The 14,547-nt window shown below is 43.3% G+C and overlaps 1 protein-coding gene across 29 annotated transcripts in view; it reads left to right on the top strand.

The window, feature by feature from the left end:
- Window positions 1-14,547, top strand: part of RERE (arginine-glutamic acid dipeptide repeats) — a 408,969-nt gene that overhangs the window by 333,504 nt on the left and 60,918 nt on the right. The window contains exon 1 of one of the 29 annotated variants that reach the window (XM_081490496.1): window positions 140-429. The exons of the other annotated variants lie outside the window; for them this stretch is intronic. Within the exon in view, the coding sequence (XP_081346622.1) occupies window positions 280-429 (150 nt within the window). The 5' untranslated portion in view covers window positions 140-279. Of the gene's footprint in view, window positions 1-139; window positions 430-14,547 lie in introns of those variants that run through there. 29 annotated transcript variants of the gene reach the window in all.

Below are 14,547 nucleotides of genomic sequence, written 5' to 3'. Positions count from 1 at the left end.
GGTGAGTTGAGCTGAGCTGAATTAATACATAGAGCTTGAAGATGGAGGCAAGTGGTGATCAGGCAGGATTCTATGACTAGCAAAATATCTAGAATGTAAGATCACAGGATGGATTGTTGGCTTCAGAATACATCATGCTGTTTGTTTCCTTGGTTACTCAACAGATATTGGGGCATTGAACTGTGCACAAGGCCCTGTCTGAGCTCTCGAGATAGAAGTTAGCAGTGGACACACTGTTCTCATGGCGCTTACGTTCTGGTGGGGAACAGAGACAAATAAATGAACACCAGTAAGGTGATTTGGGTAGATGCTATGAAGATAGTACACGAGCGGCACCCAGGCTCTGCCTTCTTCAGGGGAGCAGTGCTTCTTGTTCCAAAGCACCTTCTGCTGAGCAAGTCTGGGCAGACCATACCCCTGAGAGCTCAGGTCAGTTCAGGAAGAGCAATAGGTGTTTTTCTAATAATTCATGTTACTTGTCCCCCATCTGGTGATCTTCGGGGTCGTGTCTTAGTTGCCTGTAATCTGTTCCTTGTCAGACTTACATAAATACACCCAGGACTCAGGAGCTTTCGGTGAACTTAGGACAGACTGAATTTTGCTGAAAGGAGAAGTGGGAACTTTGCTACAAAGGCAAGAGTCAGGTCGTCTGCTTGAAGTTCATGTGTCTGTCACGTGAAGTCCATGTGTTTGTCATGCAGAGATGTATATTTTCTAGTATGGGGGACATAATAGAGTATTTTCAAATGCCAAAAAGATTCTGTAAACGTTTATTCGTGACTTTGGATCAGGGGAAAGACTAGACGACAAGGGTCTGGTGCTTGTTGAAACTTACCCTGGTGATCTGGCTACTTTGGTTGAATGCTCTCTGTGGCTGTAAGGGGAAATGGGGGAGAGGTTGTGGCTAAACCCAATAGGCAGCTCCGTCCAGCCTCTGGAGTTTCCTTCACATGTCACTGTAGTTTCCTTTTCTTTGATGGCTCCTTGGTATGATGTGTTTTATCAAACAGGCATTAAAAGAAAGAAAAAAGGCATGAGGGAGCTTAATAAGTAAAGGATTCATTTCCTCATCACGGAGAACATTTCTTTCATCCTTTTATTAGACCACAAGAGTTTCTTCCCCTCTGTTCACCATCCTGGACAGTGGAAGGTCCCCCCAATCATGCCTTCCCATGGTCAAGGCAGTGGGAGAGAGGCCGTGAAAGCCAACCCCAGGTCTCCGAGCTGTCCTCAGATTAACCAGGAAAAGAAACCCGCTGCTGGTGGGAGAGATTTTGTCTGAATGTTCACTGCCACTGTGTGCTGTGATTTTTTTTTTTTTTTCGTTCACGATTTGAAGAAAACCAAGAAATTCTAGTTTTTCCTCTTTATTTTTCTCCTACCCCCTCCCATCACTTCTACTATTCTCAGATGATTCTCCATCTGTCTAAAGAAAACCACCCACTTGTGACATCATTAAAGTTTGGTGGGAAAAAGCGTTAGTGTGGGTAAGCCTACCCATTTCTGGTTGAGTCTGTGCCTGGAATCAGTTTTCATTCCTTGGAGGTTCATTGATTTTCTTCTGAAAAATCAAGTATTAACTAAATAATTAGAGCTCTTCTAGCCCTGAAACGCTCAGGTGCTGATAATAGAATTTGTCATTGAAGAAACAAAATACCTAACTTGTACATGCAAAGAACTCTGCCAGATGGCCCCACAGGACCTCCCCACTGCATGGAGAGAAATTCAGTGATGGACGTGGGTGCCTAGAACCTTGTGCCAGGCAGAATGTGGGAAGTTCTGTGGTGGGATATGCGGAATGATGGAAGAACGGAGGAAGGTGACAGAACATGGGCGTGCAGTGGTGAATATATGTGTTCAGGGTCACACCAGTGGTCAGTGAAGATACTCAGGAATCCCGGCCCCATAGTGCAGCCCCAGAGCAGCCTCATGGCAACATTGCCCAGGATCCCTTCATGGCGGGAAATGCAGACGTGGGAGAGAGCAGGGCATGTTCAGCAGCAGCGGGGGCCTGGCTTCCATTGAGGCAGGGGCAGCACAGGGACCACCCCTTCCTTCTCCCTGCGTTTCTCATAGACGTTGTTTAACACGACACTGTGTTTCCCCTGAGCTGAAATGAAACCTCAGAATCCACTCGAACATAGCCTCTAACTCAGGTGCTTGGGTCTGGTGGGCTCTGAGGCCCAAGTGATAGAACGGAGGTCCCTGAGCACTCTAATTGAGCACTGAGGAGTCTGAACTCTTTATTCTTCTAAACAGAGAAGTACCATAGCAGTTTTGGAATTCAGAGAAAGAAGGGCCTTTACCTCAGTGGAACAATAGTCACATAGCGTAGGGTCTCTAGTGGTGCCATATCTCTGGGTTCTAATAACCCTAGAAACACTCGATTCTGTGAGGTAAAACCAGAGTCTGATAAACCTAGTTGAGATGTGGCATATGCCCGGTACCCGAAGAATTCTGGTCTTTCTTTTTAGGTACAAAATTAGAAAAAATTTCCCCATAAAGCCCCTATAAAAGCTTTGCTTAAAAAGTTATATACTCCCTCCCTAATTTAAGTTGGCATGTACTCTTTTCATCATAAGCATGTGATTTCTTACATATCATAAATACTGACATTCAGAAATAAGACTGTCCCATCGCTCTTTTAAATATATCCACTGCATTTGAATGCCATCATTATTTATAACCATTATCATATATTTTTAAAAATACACAAATGGGCTCCTTTTTAGCAGTAATATTTGACAGTTTATCTTTCCCTACTTTAAACCCGTAGCTAGTAATTTTCCAGTCTGCTTCCCCTTGATGGTAAAGCATTTTGTGCTTGAGAGTGTGTTGTCAGATCACCTTTTCATACTCCCGAAGACAGAAATGTGCATGTTGTTATTTTCTTTAGCAATAAAGCTCGAAGTGTTGAAGGAAAATCCTCTCTGATTATGTTGTAATAATTATTAGTGCACAGTTGATCAAAACAAGATATTAGTTGATAAAAGTTTTAGTTTCTGCTTAATGTTTATTGGAAATTAAATAACTCAGTTTTTAAACACATTAGTTTTTATATGAATATTACTTATTGTTAGGATGAGACCGTATTCTGCATCATATTGTTCTCATTCCTCACTTATTTGTAGGTGCTCAGAAACCTTGTTTACATAAATAGGATTGATAGTTTTGTCACTCATTTATTGAATTCCTTCCATAATCAAAAACTACAATTTATCATCAGACATGATTTTCATTGTTGTATCAGATGACACCTCCGTGAGCTTCTGCTGGAAAGTACCAGAACTGCATGAGGCTTCCAGTTGTGATCTTGGCATTGCTCATCGTATCTTGAATTGACCCTCTGTTCAGAGCCTGGAGTTCCTGCATGAGGCAGTGCTGCCTCTTAGCCATCTGGATGGGGGAGAGAGAGGCCTTTGTGGTGAAGTGAGAGAAAGATGATTGTGAAAGAGGAGGCAGGAGAGGAGAGCTGTACCTAGCCCACAAGGGTGTATTCTCAGGCAGATGAATTTTAGGAAAGAAAATATATGAAAGTTGAAGTTCTAGAAATGAATTCCCTTAAAACTGAATCCACGTACCCATTAGAGTGTCGTGGGGGAACTTCCCTGGTGGTCAAGTGGTGAAGACTCCACGCTTCCAGGGCAGAGGATGCAGGTTCAATCCCTGGTTGGCTGCACAGTGTAGCCAGTAAATAAATAGTAAAATAAGGGGGGAAAAGTCTTTGGTGTCTGCATACGCTGGTTTGTAAGCTATGGGCTTACATACGAATCTTGCTTGCCATGCCCACTTCTGGGCACTGGGATAACCCATGGAGTCAGGCCCCCTTAGGATCTGGGTTGACCTTGTGGTGAGGGCCGACCTGGGAGCCTTCAGTTAGTCAACCTTGGGCAGGAAACCAGGCCACGCATTGCTTGGTGATTTAGCTGTGAATAAATTACTGGCTTTGCTCTCCAAGAGTTTATAATCTGAGCTCATAGTATAAAACAAAACATCACCCCTGTCCCCCCAGAAAACTTGACAAAAATAAAAATCCTCTGTGAGTTCTTGTTTAATGTTATTAAATAATGTATGTATATTTGCATTTTTAGTGTTTTGATAACTGGTTTATTATTATTATTATCACTTTATTTGTTGTTGTTGTTGAGTCCTTAAGTTGTGTCCAACTCTTTTTGTGAATCCATGGACTATAGACCACCAGGCTTTTCTGTCCATGGGATTTCCCAGGCAAGAATACTGCAATGGGTCCTCCTTCAAGGGATTGTCCCGACCCAGGGAGTGAACCTGTCTCTTGCATTGGCAGGCAATTCTATACTGCTGAGCCACCAGGGAAGCCCTCACTTTATTTTAGGCATTTAAAAACTGTTTTTTAAGACGTTAGCCTTTACCAGACTGCCAGCAGGATCCATGGCACAAAAAAGATGAAGAGCTGTGTTCTGAGTGCTGACCTTCTCCAAACACTGCATCAATCAGTTCCCAAAGAGTTCTGGATGATGCAGAGTTCTCAGTGGGACTGTGATGTGAGGTGACTGAGTTGAGCCTGCCCCATAGGTGTTTACCATGTTGCATTAGACTCAGATTCAGACCTGGTACAGTCAGCCTTCAACACCTGCCAGTTGTGCATCAGTGGGTTCAGCCAACTGTAGATCAAAAATATTCAGGGAAAAAAAATTCCAAACAACTTCCAAAAAGCAAAACTTGAATTTTCTGCACACTAGCAACTGTTAACATAGCACTTATATTGTATTTCAAGTAATCTGGAGATGATTTAAAATATAGGGGACCACATGCATATGTTATGTGCAAATACTACGCCGTTTTCTATAATGGACTTGGGTATCCAAGGATTTTAATATCCTGGAGGGTTCAGGAACCAGTCCTCTTAGGATGCTGAGGGACAGCTGTATCCTCAGGCACTGTAAGTCACCACCAACGCTCCCGCCCAGCCACCAGGGGGCGTGCTTCTCGAGGGTCACTGGCCTTCCTTGCCCTCCCTATTCCACAGTGAGAAATCCATGTGAGAAGGAAAACTTGCGTCATCTCCGGATTGTGCTTCACAACAATTGAGAATGCTCTTGGTTTTATTATTAAGTGATGTGAACCTGTGACTGCTTAGTTATTGTTTGGTTTGTTTCTTTTAACTTCTCAACGTTCGTTATTTTCTTCCCAGAGCTTTCTGCACCAGCTGATTTGCTCCACGCACCAGGCCCCCTGACTGGAAGCTGCAGAGCCACATTTAGGTCAAGGTTCTCACATGCTGCAGACTTTATCTCATTTACAGTATCACATTTCTGTTGCCATACACTGGGTGATCTGGGCCTCCCCACCGCTTTTTAACAATTAGTAATTGAGCAGGAAGTGTGTTTTTATTACAGTGGCCTTTTGATTTTGATTTTACAATCGTGTACTGTTTAGCAGAGAGCAGAGGTGGGGAAGTGGCCCTCTGAAACACATTTTTGACAGAGAGAAGTCTGTTGTTTCAGCCACTTGGCTATCTGTCAGCAGTTCTCAGACTTCCCCCTTGTGTTGGTTGCCTGGCAACCTGGGGCTGGAGCAATCAAACCGTGGCCAGTGCTTTTCCAAGCCCAGACTGGGAGATGATTTATTGGTGGAACAGTAAGAACAGTAAACCCAAGCCTCAGAAATGGATCTTTTTTTTTTTTTCTTTCTTCTTTTTTAAATCAGGGGTTTATACAAACCACATCGAGAAAAAATATAAAAGAAAAAAATATCAATTGGAAGGTTTAGTTGTAAAAAATTTTAAGCATAAAATTAAGGCCTATAGTGGACTTGTCATGTTGTGCCAACATGTGTATAGGATGATATTTTTATTTAGTTGCACTATTACCCTTTGCTTTTTTTTATTGTACTGCAACACCGAACATTTTACAAGTTATTGCTTGGGGTGGGTGGTGCGGGGGGCATAAATTAGGATACTTGGGATGACATTCTACCACGAGAAACCCAGCCCAGGCAATGTTCGTGGCCTGCCAGGGGTCATCTGTGAAGCCTTGATAGAATAGGCTTGGAACCAGAACCCACCTTGCCTAATGCCTGTGTCTGTATTGTCAGTATTCTCATTTAATGCAGTCAGCATAAAATGTGGATCGCTCTGCTCCTTATTTTTTCAACATTAGCCGAAAACTCCCAATATCCTGCATCAGTGTCTGCTGTGTTAGTGGGTCCTTAGATATGTCCTCCTCTTCCTAGGTGTGAAAGTGATCCACACCAGGGAAAGCTGATGGTGTAGGACAGGTCAGTTCTGAACTTCAGGGGCTTCCTGCTTTCTGCTTCTATCTTCTTTGCCCCTTCTCCCTCATTTCTAACTTTGTAGCTCTGAAAATTATCTCATGTTGATTACTATTTGCTATAGAAGTGAGTTTTAGAGCTCTTTTTGACGGTTCTCCTTCATAAAGTCTCAAATAGTTTTCAGTATTGCAAGTAAATGGAGAAGAAAATGGCAACCCAGTCCAGTATTCTTGCCTAGAGAATCCTGTGGATGGAGGAGTCTGGTAGGCTGCTGTCCATAGGGTCGCACAGAGTCGGACACGACTGCAGCGACTTTGCATGCATGCATGCATTGGAGAAGGAAATGGCAACCCACTCCAGTATTCTTGCCTGGAGAATCCCAGGGACAGAGGAGCCTGGTGGGCTGCCGTCTCTGGGGTTGCACAGAGTCAGAAACAACTGAAGCGACTTAGCGGTGGCAGCAGCATTGCAAATAAAGAATATGGGGGGAGGGGCAGACTGCATCGGGGGAGGGGACAGAAGAGCCTCAGCCTGATTTAGCAGGCTAAGCATTTCCTAAGGATTTCTTTTTGTAAGATTTTAAGGAAACTTTGGAACTCAAACCTTACTCTGCTTACAGCCCAATGTACCCAACTGTGTATGTAAATACACTATTAGTGTGTTTGTGTTCCTTGTAAATGGGGCTTCCCAGGTGGCGCAATGTTCAAGAATCTGCCTGCTAGTGCAGGAGATAGGAGACCTGGGTCTGATCCCTGGGTCAAGAAGATCCCCTGGAGTAGGAAATGGCTACCCACTCCAGTATTCTTGTTTGGGAAATCCCATGGACAGGCTACAGTCCATGGGGTTGCAAAGAGTCAGATGCGACTAAGTGCACACATGGGCACAGACACACACACACACACTCACATACACACACTCCTTGTAAATACACGTATTAAATCTGTGTGTGTAATTTATACACAGCTGTGTTCACACTCCCTTAACAGCAGTATTTGCAGCAAGAGTGAGGTATCATGGCAGCACTGTTGTTCCAAACAAAAACCAACAGAGCAGCCCTGGTGTGGGACCCTCTCTTAATGGCCTGTCTTGTGACAGGCGACCCTTATGGGATGGTGTGAGACCAGAAGGTGCCTGTCCTAGACTGGTAGACTGGGATCTGCCTGTTGAGGAGTTTTGCCTTTTGTGATTGAAATACACTTCCTTTCCTCCTCCACCCCTTGCATTTCCTAAAGGATACTTGATTTTCCTCCTGATTTGCATAGCATTGGGGAGGGAGGTGGGAGGGGGGTTCTGGAAGGGGAACATATGTACACCCATGGCAGATTCATGTCAATGTATGGCAAAACCAATACAATATTGTAAAGTAAAAAAATAGATAAATAAATTTAAAAAAAAATAAAGTGACCGAAGTTAAATACAGAATCCCAGCCCTTGTCATGTTACAGAGAAAGGGAGACAAAGTCCAGGAGCTGCCTCCATGGCCCTGGAGCCAGATAGGGCCTCAGTTTCTTCTCTGTGGGAGCTGGGCAGAGGTGTGTTGTTACAGCTTCTGGATTTGATTGAGTTCTTCTGGAAGACATGTTTCGCCAAATTTGAGATAAGAAGCCAGTATGATTTCACTTCATTTAGGACTGTATGATATCATTGACCATAATCCTAACAATATATTTATTTTACCTCCCTAGTAGAAAACTCTTAGTGCTTTAGGCGCTTTAATGTTTTACCAAAAAGGAGCAGAGATCATTGGAGGCTTAGACTGCAGGTGACCATTGAGTCCTTGAAATGTGCTATCCCGAGTTGGTGCTGTTAGTGTAAAACAAACACTAAATTTCACAGACCAAGTAAGAAAAAGAGAATGTAAACTATTGCATCAGTCATTTGTATATTGATTACACATTGAAATGATAATGTTTGGATATATTGTGTTAAAATGTATTATTTTACATGTTTCTTTTTGAAATATGGCTATTAGAAAGTGACAGTTACATACTTGGCTTACGTGTGGCTCACATTCAGTTTTTATTGGGCAGCCATTGATCTTAAATGCCTTTTATTATGATTTTTGCAAAAGGCTCGACTTCTTTGTTCTCCTGTAACTTGTAGACAAGCCACATTCCTTTCTTCAGTTGAATCCTCTTTCCTGCTGTGCTGAGATCTACTTTGTTAAAGAAGGTGAACTTTTTAGTGACTTATTATTTATGAGCCACCTGACAAGGACATTTATGTGGGCAGTACGGTGATATGGTAGGGAGAGAAGGAGTCGCTAATGCCCCTTTGGGTTTGTTCTTAATGTTGGGTTATTTTTAATATGGGTGTAGCTGGGCAGCCATAATTGGTAAGAGGTATTCAGCTGGCAGTATTTCTACATCTGTTAATGCTGCTGCTTAACTAGCCAGTTCTCATTTGACTTGAAAGTGCATTGAAGCGTGCTGCTCTGATATTCACCCTGTGGTGATTCTTTGTTAGGCCTGCAGTAATGAAAGGACTTCAGCTACTCAGCATTATCATCCAGACTCGGAGGGTCATGTAGGCAGAGCAGGATGGCTCAGTGGCCTTTGCTTATGGGCACAGTAGCTGTGTAAACCCGATATGAGGTTCTTTTCCTATTGGGCATGTGGTCTTTGAATGAAAAATGGAGTGACTTTTTTTTTGGTAATAGCTTTATTGTGATATAATTCACATACCTTATAATTCACTCATTTAAAATGGACAACTCTGTGGTTTCTAACATATTCACAGAGTTGTGCATCCATCACCAGAATCAAATTTAGAACATTTTCAGTAGCTCTAAAGGAAACCTCGTAGTTTTAGCAATCACTCCCTAGTCCTCCCATGACTCTACCTCTTAGCAACCACTCATCTCCTTTCTGTCTCTATGTTTGCCCATTCTGCATGTCTCATTTAAATAGAATCATATATTTGATTTTTTTTCACTTAGCCTGATGTTTTCAAGGTTCATCCATGTTGTAGTATGTATCAGTATTTCATTCCTTTCTTAGGCCAGCTAATGTTCTATTGTTTGAATATTGTTGTCATTGTTTAGTCGCTAAGTCGTGTCCGACTCTTTTGCCAACCCATGGACTGTAGCCTTCCAGGCTGTTCTGTCCATGGGATTTCCCAGGTGAGAATACTGGAGTGAGTTGCCATTCCCTTCTCCAAGGAATGGCTTTTTTTTTTTTTTTTTTTTTTTTGACGTTTGTGATCAGCCGGGAAGGTTTTGAGCAGAGGTGTGTTGAAAAGGACACTGTGGGCTTGACATTGTGAGCTTCACTCTGGGTGCTGAACCAGCATCACAGAGTGGGATGGTGTGGTTGTCTCTAGTGAGACGTGTACATTTGAATGGACAGGAAAGTTGGTGTCAAATCATTCTGTAAGTAGTCATTAGAGAGTCAGAAACTTAGCAGTGAGCACAGGTCAGGAGTCAAGCTGGAAGGCAAATGGCTGGAAAGTAAACAGCCTTGGAAGAAGGCCGAGCCAGCTCACCTCCCAGTTGCATTTGTTTATTTATTCAGCCAGTGATAGTGGTCACCTGCTCTGGGTGTCACAGGGTGTTCCAGGTGCTGGGGATTCCCTCATGTACTCAGTAGCCTACATAGCTTGTCATGTCAGGTCAGGTCCTATGGCACTGTGAGCTAGGTGTTAACATAGGGGAAGGTTATAGGACTATAGGGCCTGCAGACTGTCTGAGGAAGTCTAACTGGAAGATGGTTTACTGGTTAATTTAATTAATAGTTGACTACCATTGAGGTTAAAGCTTTTAGTGGTTTTTGTAATGAATCTCGTATTGGTTTCCTACTGCTGCATAACAAATTACTCTCAAAAATAAAAATCACCCCAACTTGAGACAAAAATGATGATTTATTATCCAGTTTCCAGGTAAGACAGTTGACAATGTATCATGCATTAACAGGGTCTCTTTTTGGAAGAATTTTAGCCATCCTCCTGTCTCTGTGTAGGAGAGAGGCTGCCTGCCTGACTGCAGCTCCCAGTGATGGAGAACTTGAGACGTCCACTTCTGAGAATTTACAGACAAACAGTACAAAGCCCCGACAGTCATCTTACACATAAGCATACAGAAGCCCAAAAGAGGCCTAGGGACCTAATCAGGGATGTAGTTACTTAGTGGCAGAGCCATGTACTCCGAGCCAAGGATTTTGGTGGGAAAATTTTTAACATGGATATACAACATTCAGTCTCTGACACTTTTGCTTCAGAGAGCAAGTGTGTCTATGTATACAGGCTTCCCTGGTGGCTCGGATAGTAAAAAAATCTACCTGCAGTGCAGGAGATCTGGATTCAGTTCCTGGGTTGGGAAGATCCCCTGGAGAATGAAACAGCAGCCCACTCCAGTATTCATGCCTGGGAAATCCCATGGACAGAGGAGCCTGTGGGCTAACATGTACAGTTTCCTTCAGAGGTATTTGTTTTTTAAGAAAAGATAGATAATACCCTATCCATGGGGTTGCAAAGAGTCAGATACAACTTAGTGACTGAACAACAACAAATACCTTTTAATTCCTCTGATACATAGACATACAAGAAAATGTTTTCTGCACCTAGATTCCAGGTAATTAATCCTATTTCTAATTCTTATCTCTTTATTTCACCCTTCCTTATTAGCTATGGATTGGGGCAGGATATATACCAAAACTTGAGTTTCTTCATCTGTGGCATGGACTCAGTGACCCTTGTGTTGGAGAGTGTATTGAGGAACTTCAAGCACGATGTGGTCTGGGAGCCCCCAGTATCCATGTTGAGACCGTGATGTCCTGAGAGAATGGAAGATGTTACTTGGAATAGAGAGCATGGGTACTAGTCTGAGCTTAGGAAGAATGCGAGGCCTCTAGAGAGAGTTAAGAGTCATCAGTAAAAATGTGGTTATTATTTTAAATTGTCCTATTTGCTGTTTTTCAACTATAACTAGTTGAATGGAACTTAACTAGTCATCCTGGAATACTGTGTATAAATTCAGAATGTACTTAGGAAGTAGAGTCAGGAATCAGGAACAACATACTAGAAAGCTTGGGAATGCCCACCTGGCTGGCTGGCACGTCTCCTCTCAGACACGTTGCTTCTGCGACTGTTTACTGAAAACATCCTGCTTTACTCCGGTCACCCTTGCATTGATGTCTTAAATATTTTAAACCAAAACCCAAATGACACTTTCCAAAGCAGTATCAATAGTCTGCCTCCAGCCGGAAGTGTGTTTTAGGTCTGGGGTGATGGGAACCTATAACAGACAGGAGTATATGGATGAAATTCAATAGGTTCTTCTCATCTGGTGGTTGGTCAGTGAGAGTCATTGATGGACAGGTAGGTGTCGTGGAATACAGATGTTTTGAAGGCTTTGATTTCTTCTGGGCATCAGTGTTCTCTTTTCTCCCCTTACCCCTCCTTAACCTTGGCCCACATTTAGGGACCATCTTCAGTTTTCTTCGGCTGCTCTGCCTTCAGGAGAGCAGTGGACATCCTCTTCTTCCCCCTTCCTGGCTCGCGGGCTACACTTTTGTCTCTCTGTTGGGGGGAACTGTGGTTTGCTTACTTGCAGATCTGCCTGCTCTTCAGCCCTCTGAGAAGCAGCAAGTTATTAACATAAAATTTTATGCAGAAAGCAGGGCAGAGGAGAAGGAGCCATCTTCACAGTGGGACTCATTTTAATACCTACAGTGTTTTCCCAACAGTTACATAAGAGGACTGAGGAGAAGTCGCTGTTCAGAATTCCTGGTGAGTTTCTGACTGTGATGCACTAGTTAAAATTCAGCAGCAGGAGTTAATTTTGAAAGCTCTCAGCCAGGGGTTAATGCCGAGGAGTTGTCTTTTACCATTTCTGTAGCATCGCTCCTTTTCTCTGCCACAGACACAGATCAGGTCCAGCAACCGGGACCAGCTGTGCGGGGAGTTGGATACACACACAGGGGAGATGAGCGCACATGTCATTCTTTGGCTTTATCCCCCCCAGTACTCTTGTGTGTGCAATCCAATCTGATATTAGGAAGAATTTTTTTGGAGATAGGTAAGGCAAGTATCTTTATGGCCAATTTAAAAGATGAACAAACCAAGACAAGACTAAACTAAGTTTGGAGACTATAGCCTTTACCTGTGCATTCAGAGACCGGTGGGTAACACTTAAAATCTTGACATGCAAGTGCAGGCAGCAGGTGCCCATCATCTTCCTGATCCACACCCTCTCTTGGACTCCATTCTCAGGCTTCACCCCATCCCCGTAGTTTCCAGATGGTTTACTTTTGTCACCCTTGATCCTCCTCCCCTGGTTCAAGGATTTGGTGACAGACATGTTTTCTTTTTTCCCCTATCTGTAAAATGGAGATATTAGGAGCCCCTGCTTCACAAGGCTATCGTGATGCTTGAATGAGTCCCTATAGAGCCCTTCAGACAGTGCCAGCTGTTGGCTGCCATCATTGTTGAATAAGGTGGTATCTCTGTACCCTTCTCACATCCTGACACAGAACAGTGGCGCTGCCTGCCCCAGGCCAGCCCTGCGCGTGGGGAGGATCAGCATCTGGACAGCCAGTGAGGCTGTCGTCGCCTGTGGGCACAGGGCTTGGGAGGCTCAGACCTGGGGCAAGCTCAGCAGTGATGAGCGGAACTTTTGAACTGGTTGCTTTATTGTAAGAGAGAACATTATCACATTTTGACCCAATTATGTTTATCCCTATTAAGTATCTTCCATTTCAAAAGTAGCTGTGCCTAAACAGCCATGTCATAATTTCCTCTTTGGAACAGAGGAGCAGACCAGATCTAGGGCTTCTAAGTTTGAACCTCATGTTCTTTCTATTCGACCAAAAATAAGAAATAGAATTCTCCAGATTCTACTAAAACCCAAATTTACTAAATACTGTGTTCAAGTAACTTATGTTTTTTAAAAGCCAAGAATTAAACGTTCTCTGTCAGGAACTTACGGGGGCTTCCCCCACTGGCGGCTCAGTGGTAAAGAATCCGCCTACAGTGCAGGAGACATGGTTTTGATCCCTGAGTTGGGAAGATCTCCTGGAGGAGGGCATGGCAACCCACTCCAGTATTCTTGCCTGGAGAACCCCCATGGACAGAGGAGCCTGGCGGGCTACAGTCCATCAGGACACAACTTAGCAACTAAACAACAACCAGAGCTTATATGTAGTAACTTCTGATGGTGATATGAAATTTCAGCTCAGTAATAGAAAACTGTGGCAATGTGTCTAAAATCTGGAGCATAAATAATTATGTAACATGATAGAAGTGCTAATGATCATCCAATGGCAGTCATATTACAATGTATAAACGTATCAAATTAACGTGTTGTACACCTTGTAACAGAATGATACATGTCAAAATATATTTCAGTAAATAATATACAATCAAAATTGAAACATAGTCACAAACTTAGTTGTAAAACAAAGCAAAGAACAAACTCCTTGCCATAAATAAACCTGTTCTTATATTTGGAGCTCATCTGGCTCTGGGGATTGAGACATAGAAGAGGACTTGTTCTGTGCCCTGAAGGAACACACCAGGTTGACTGAAAACAAACAACACCAGAGAAACCAGTGCCAACAGCCCAAGAACCTCAGCTCGTGGATCTGTGAATGGCCGGACTGCAAGCCTGTGGCACATAATAAGCAGGGCCGCCTGGCACACGGGGCGGTGACCCAGCCACAGTGCCTGCCTGTTAAATGAACAGTCTTCGTTCTCCTTCACCTTTGACATCTTAGCATTCCAGCATCTATTCTCCATCAGGGACAGAACAGCTAATGGACAGGGACGTAACTCATGAGGCCAGTCGATGAGGCCTTGAATTTTAGCACTGGAAATGTGGAATTTCAGCTCAACTGCTAGAATGCTGTTAAGAAACAGACTGTGTCTGTGAACTTTCCTTTAGAAGCCTCTAGCACCTATAAGTTGATCACGTTAATTATGAAATTCAAATCTCAAAAGCTTCGAGGTCTTTATTTGCAGAGAGATGAGTTAATAGAGGCAAGGAGACTGCAGCAGTCAGTAGCCTGTTTAACATACTGACCTATTCTAATCATTGACTGCTCTGAGTGGGTTGGCTTTGTTTCGATTTTAAAGGCTACTCTACATTTCTGGTAAACCACAAGGTAAAGGCTGGTCTCTGAGAAGCAGATGTTTTGCCAGTTCTGAGGCCTTGTGGCTTTCCAGAGAGAAGTAACAGTACAGGCCGCACTAAGCTTTTACTTCCTTTTTTTAAAAAAGTAGGGCTAATTGTGCTTTGCACTTGATAGCATAGTGCTTGATATACATTGACAGCAGTGGTCTGTGTTTACCACCAGATGTCAGATC

This window comes from Giraffa tippelskirchi, chromosome 5, assembly GCF_054371585.1.
Source record: "Giraffa tippelskirchi isolate mGirTip1 chromosome 5, T2T-mGirTip1v1.2.pri, whole genome shotgun sequence".
NCBI lineage: Eukaryota > Metazoa > Chordata > Mammalia > Artiodactyla > Giraffidae > Giraffa > Giraffa tippelskirchi.
Note: the sequence above shows the minus strand (reverse complement) of the source record. Positions and strands in the feature narration are given on the sequence as shown.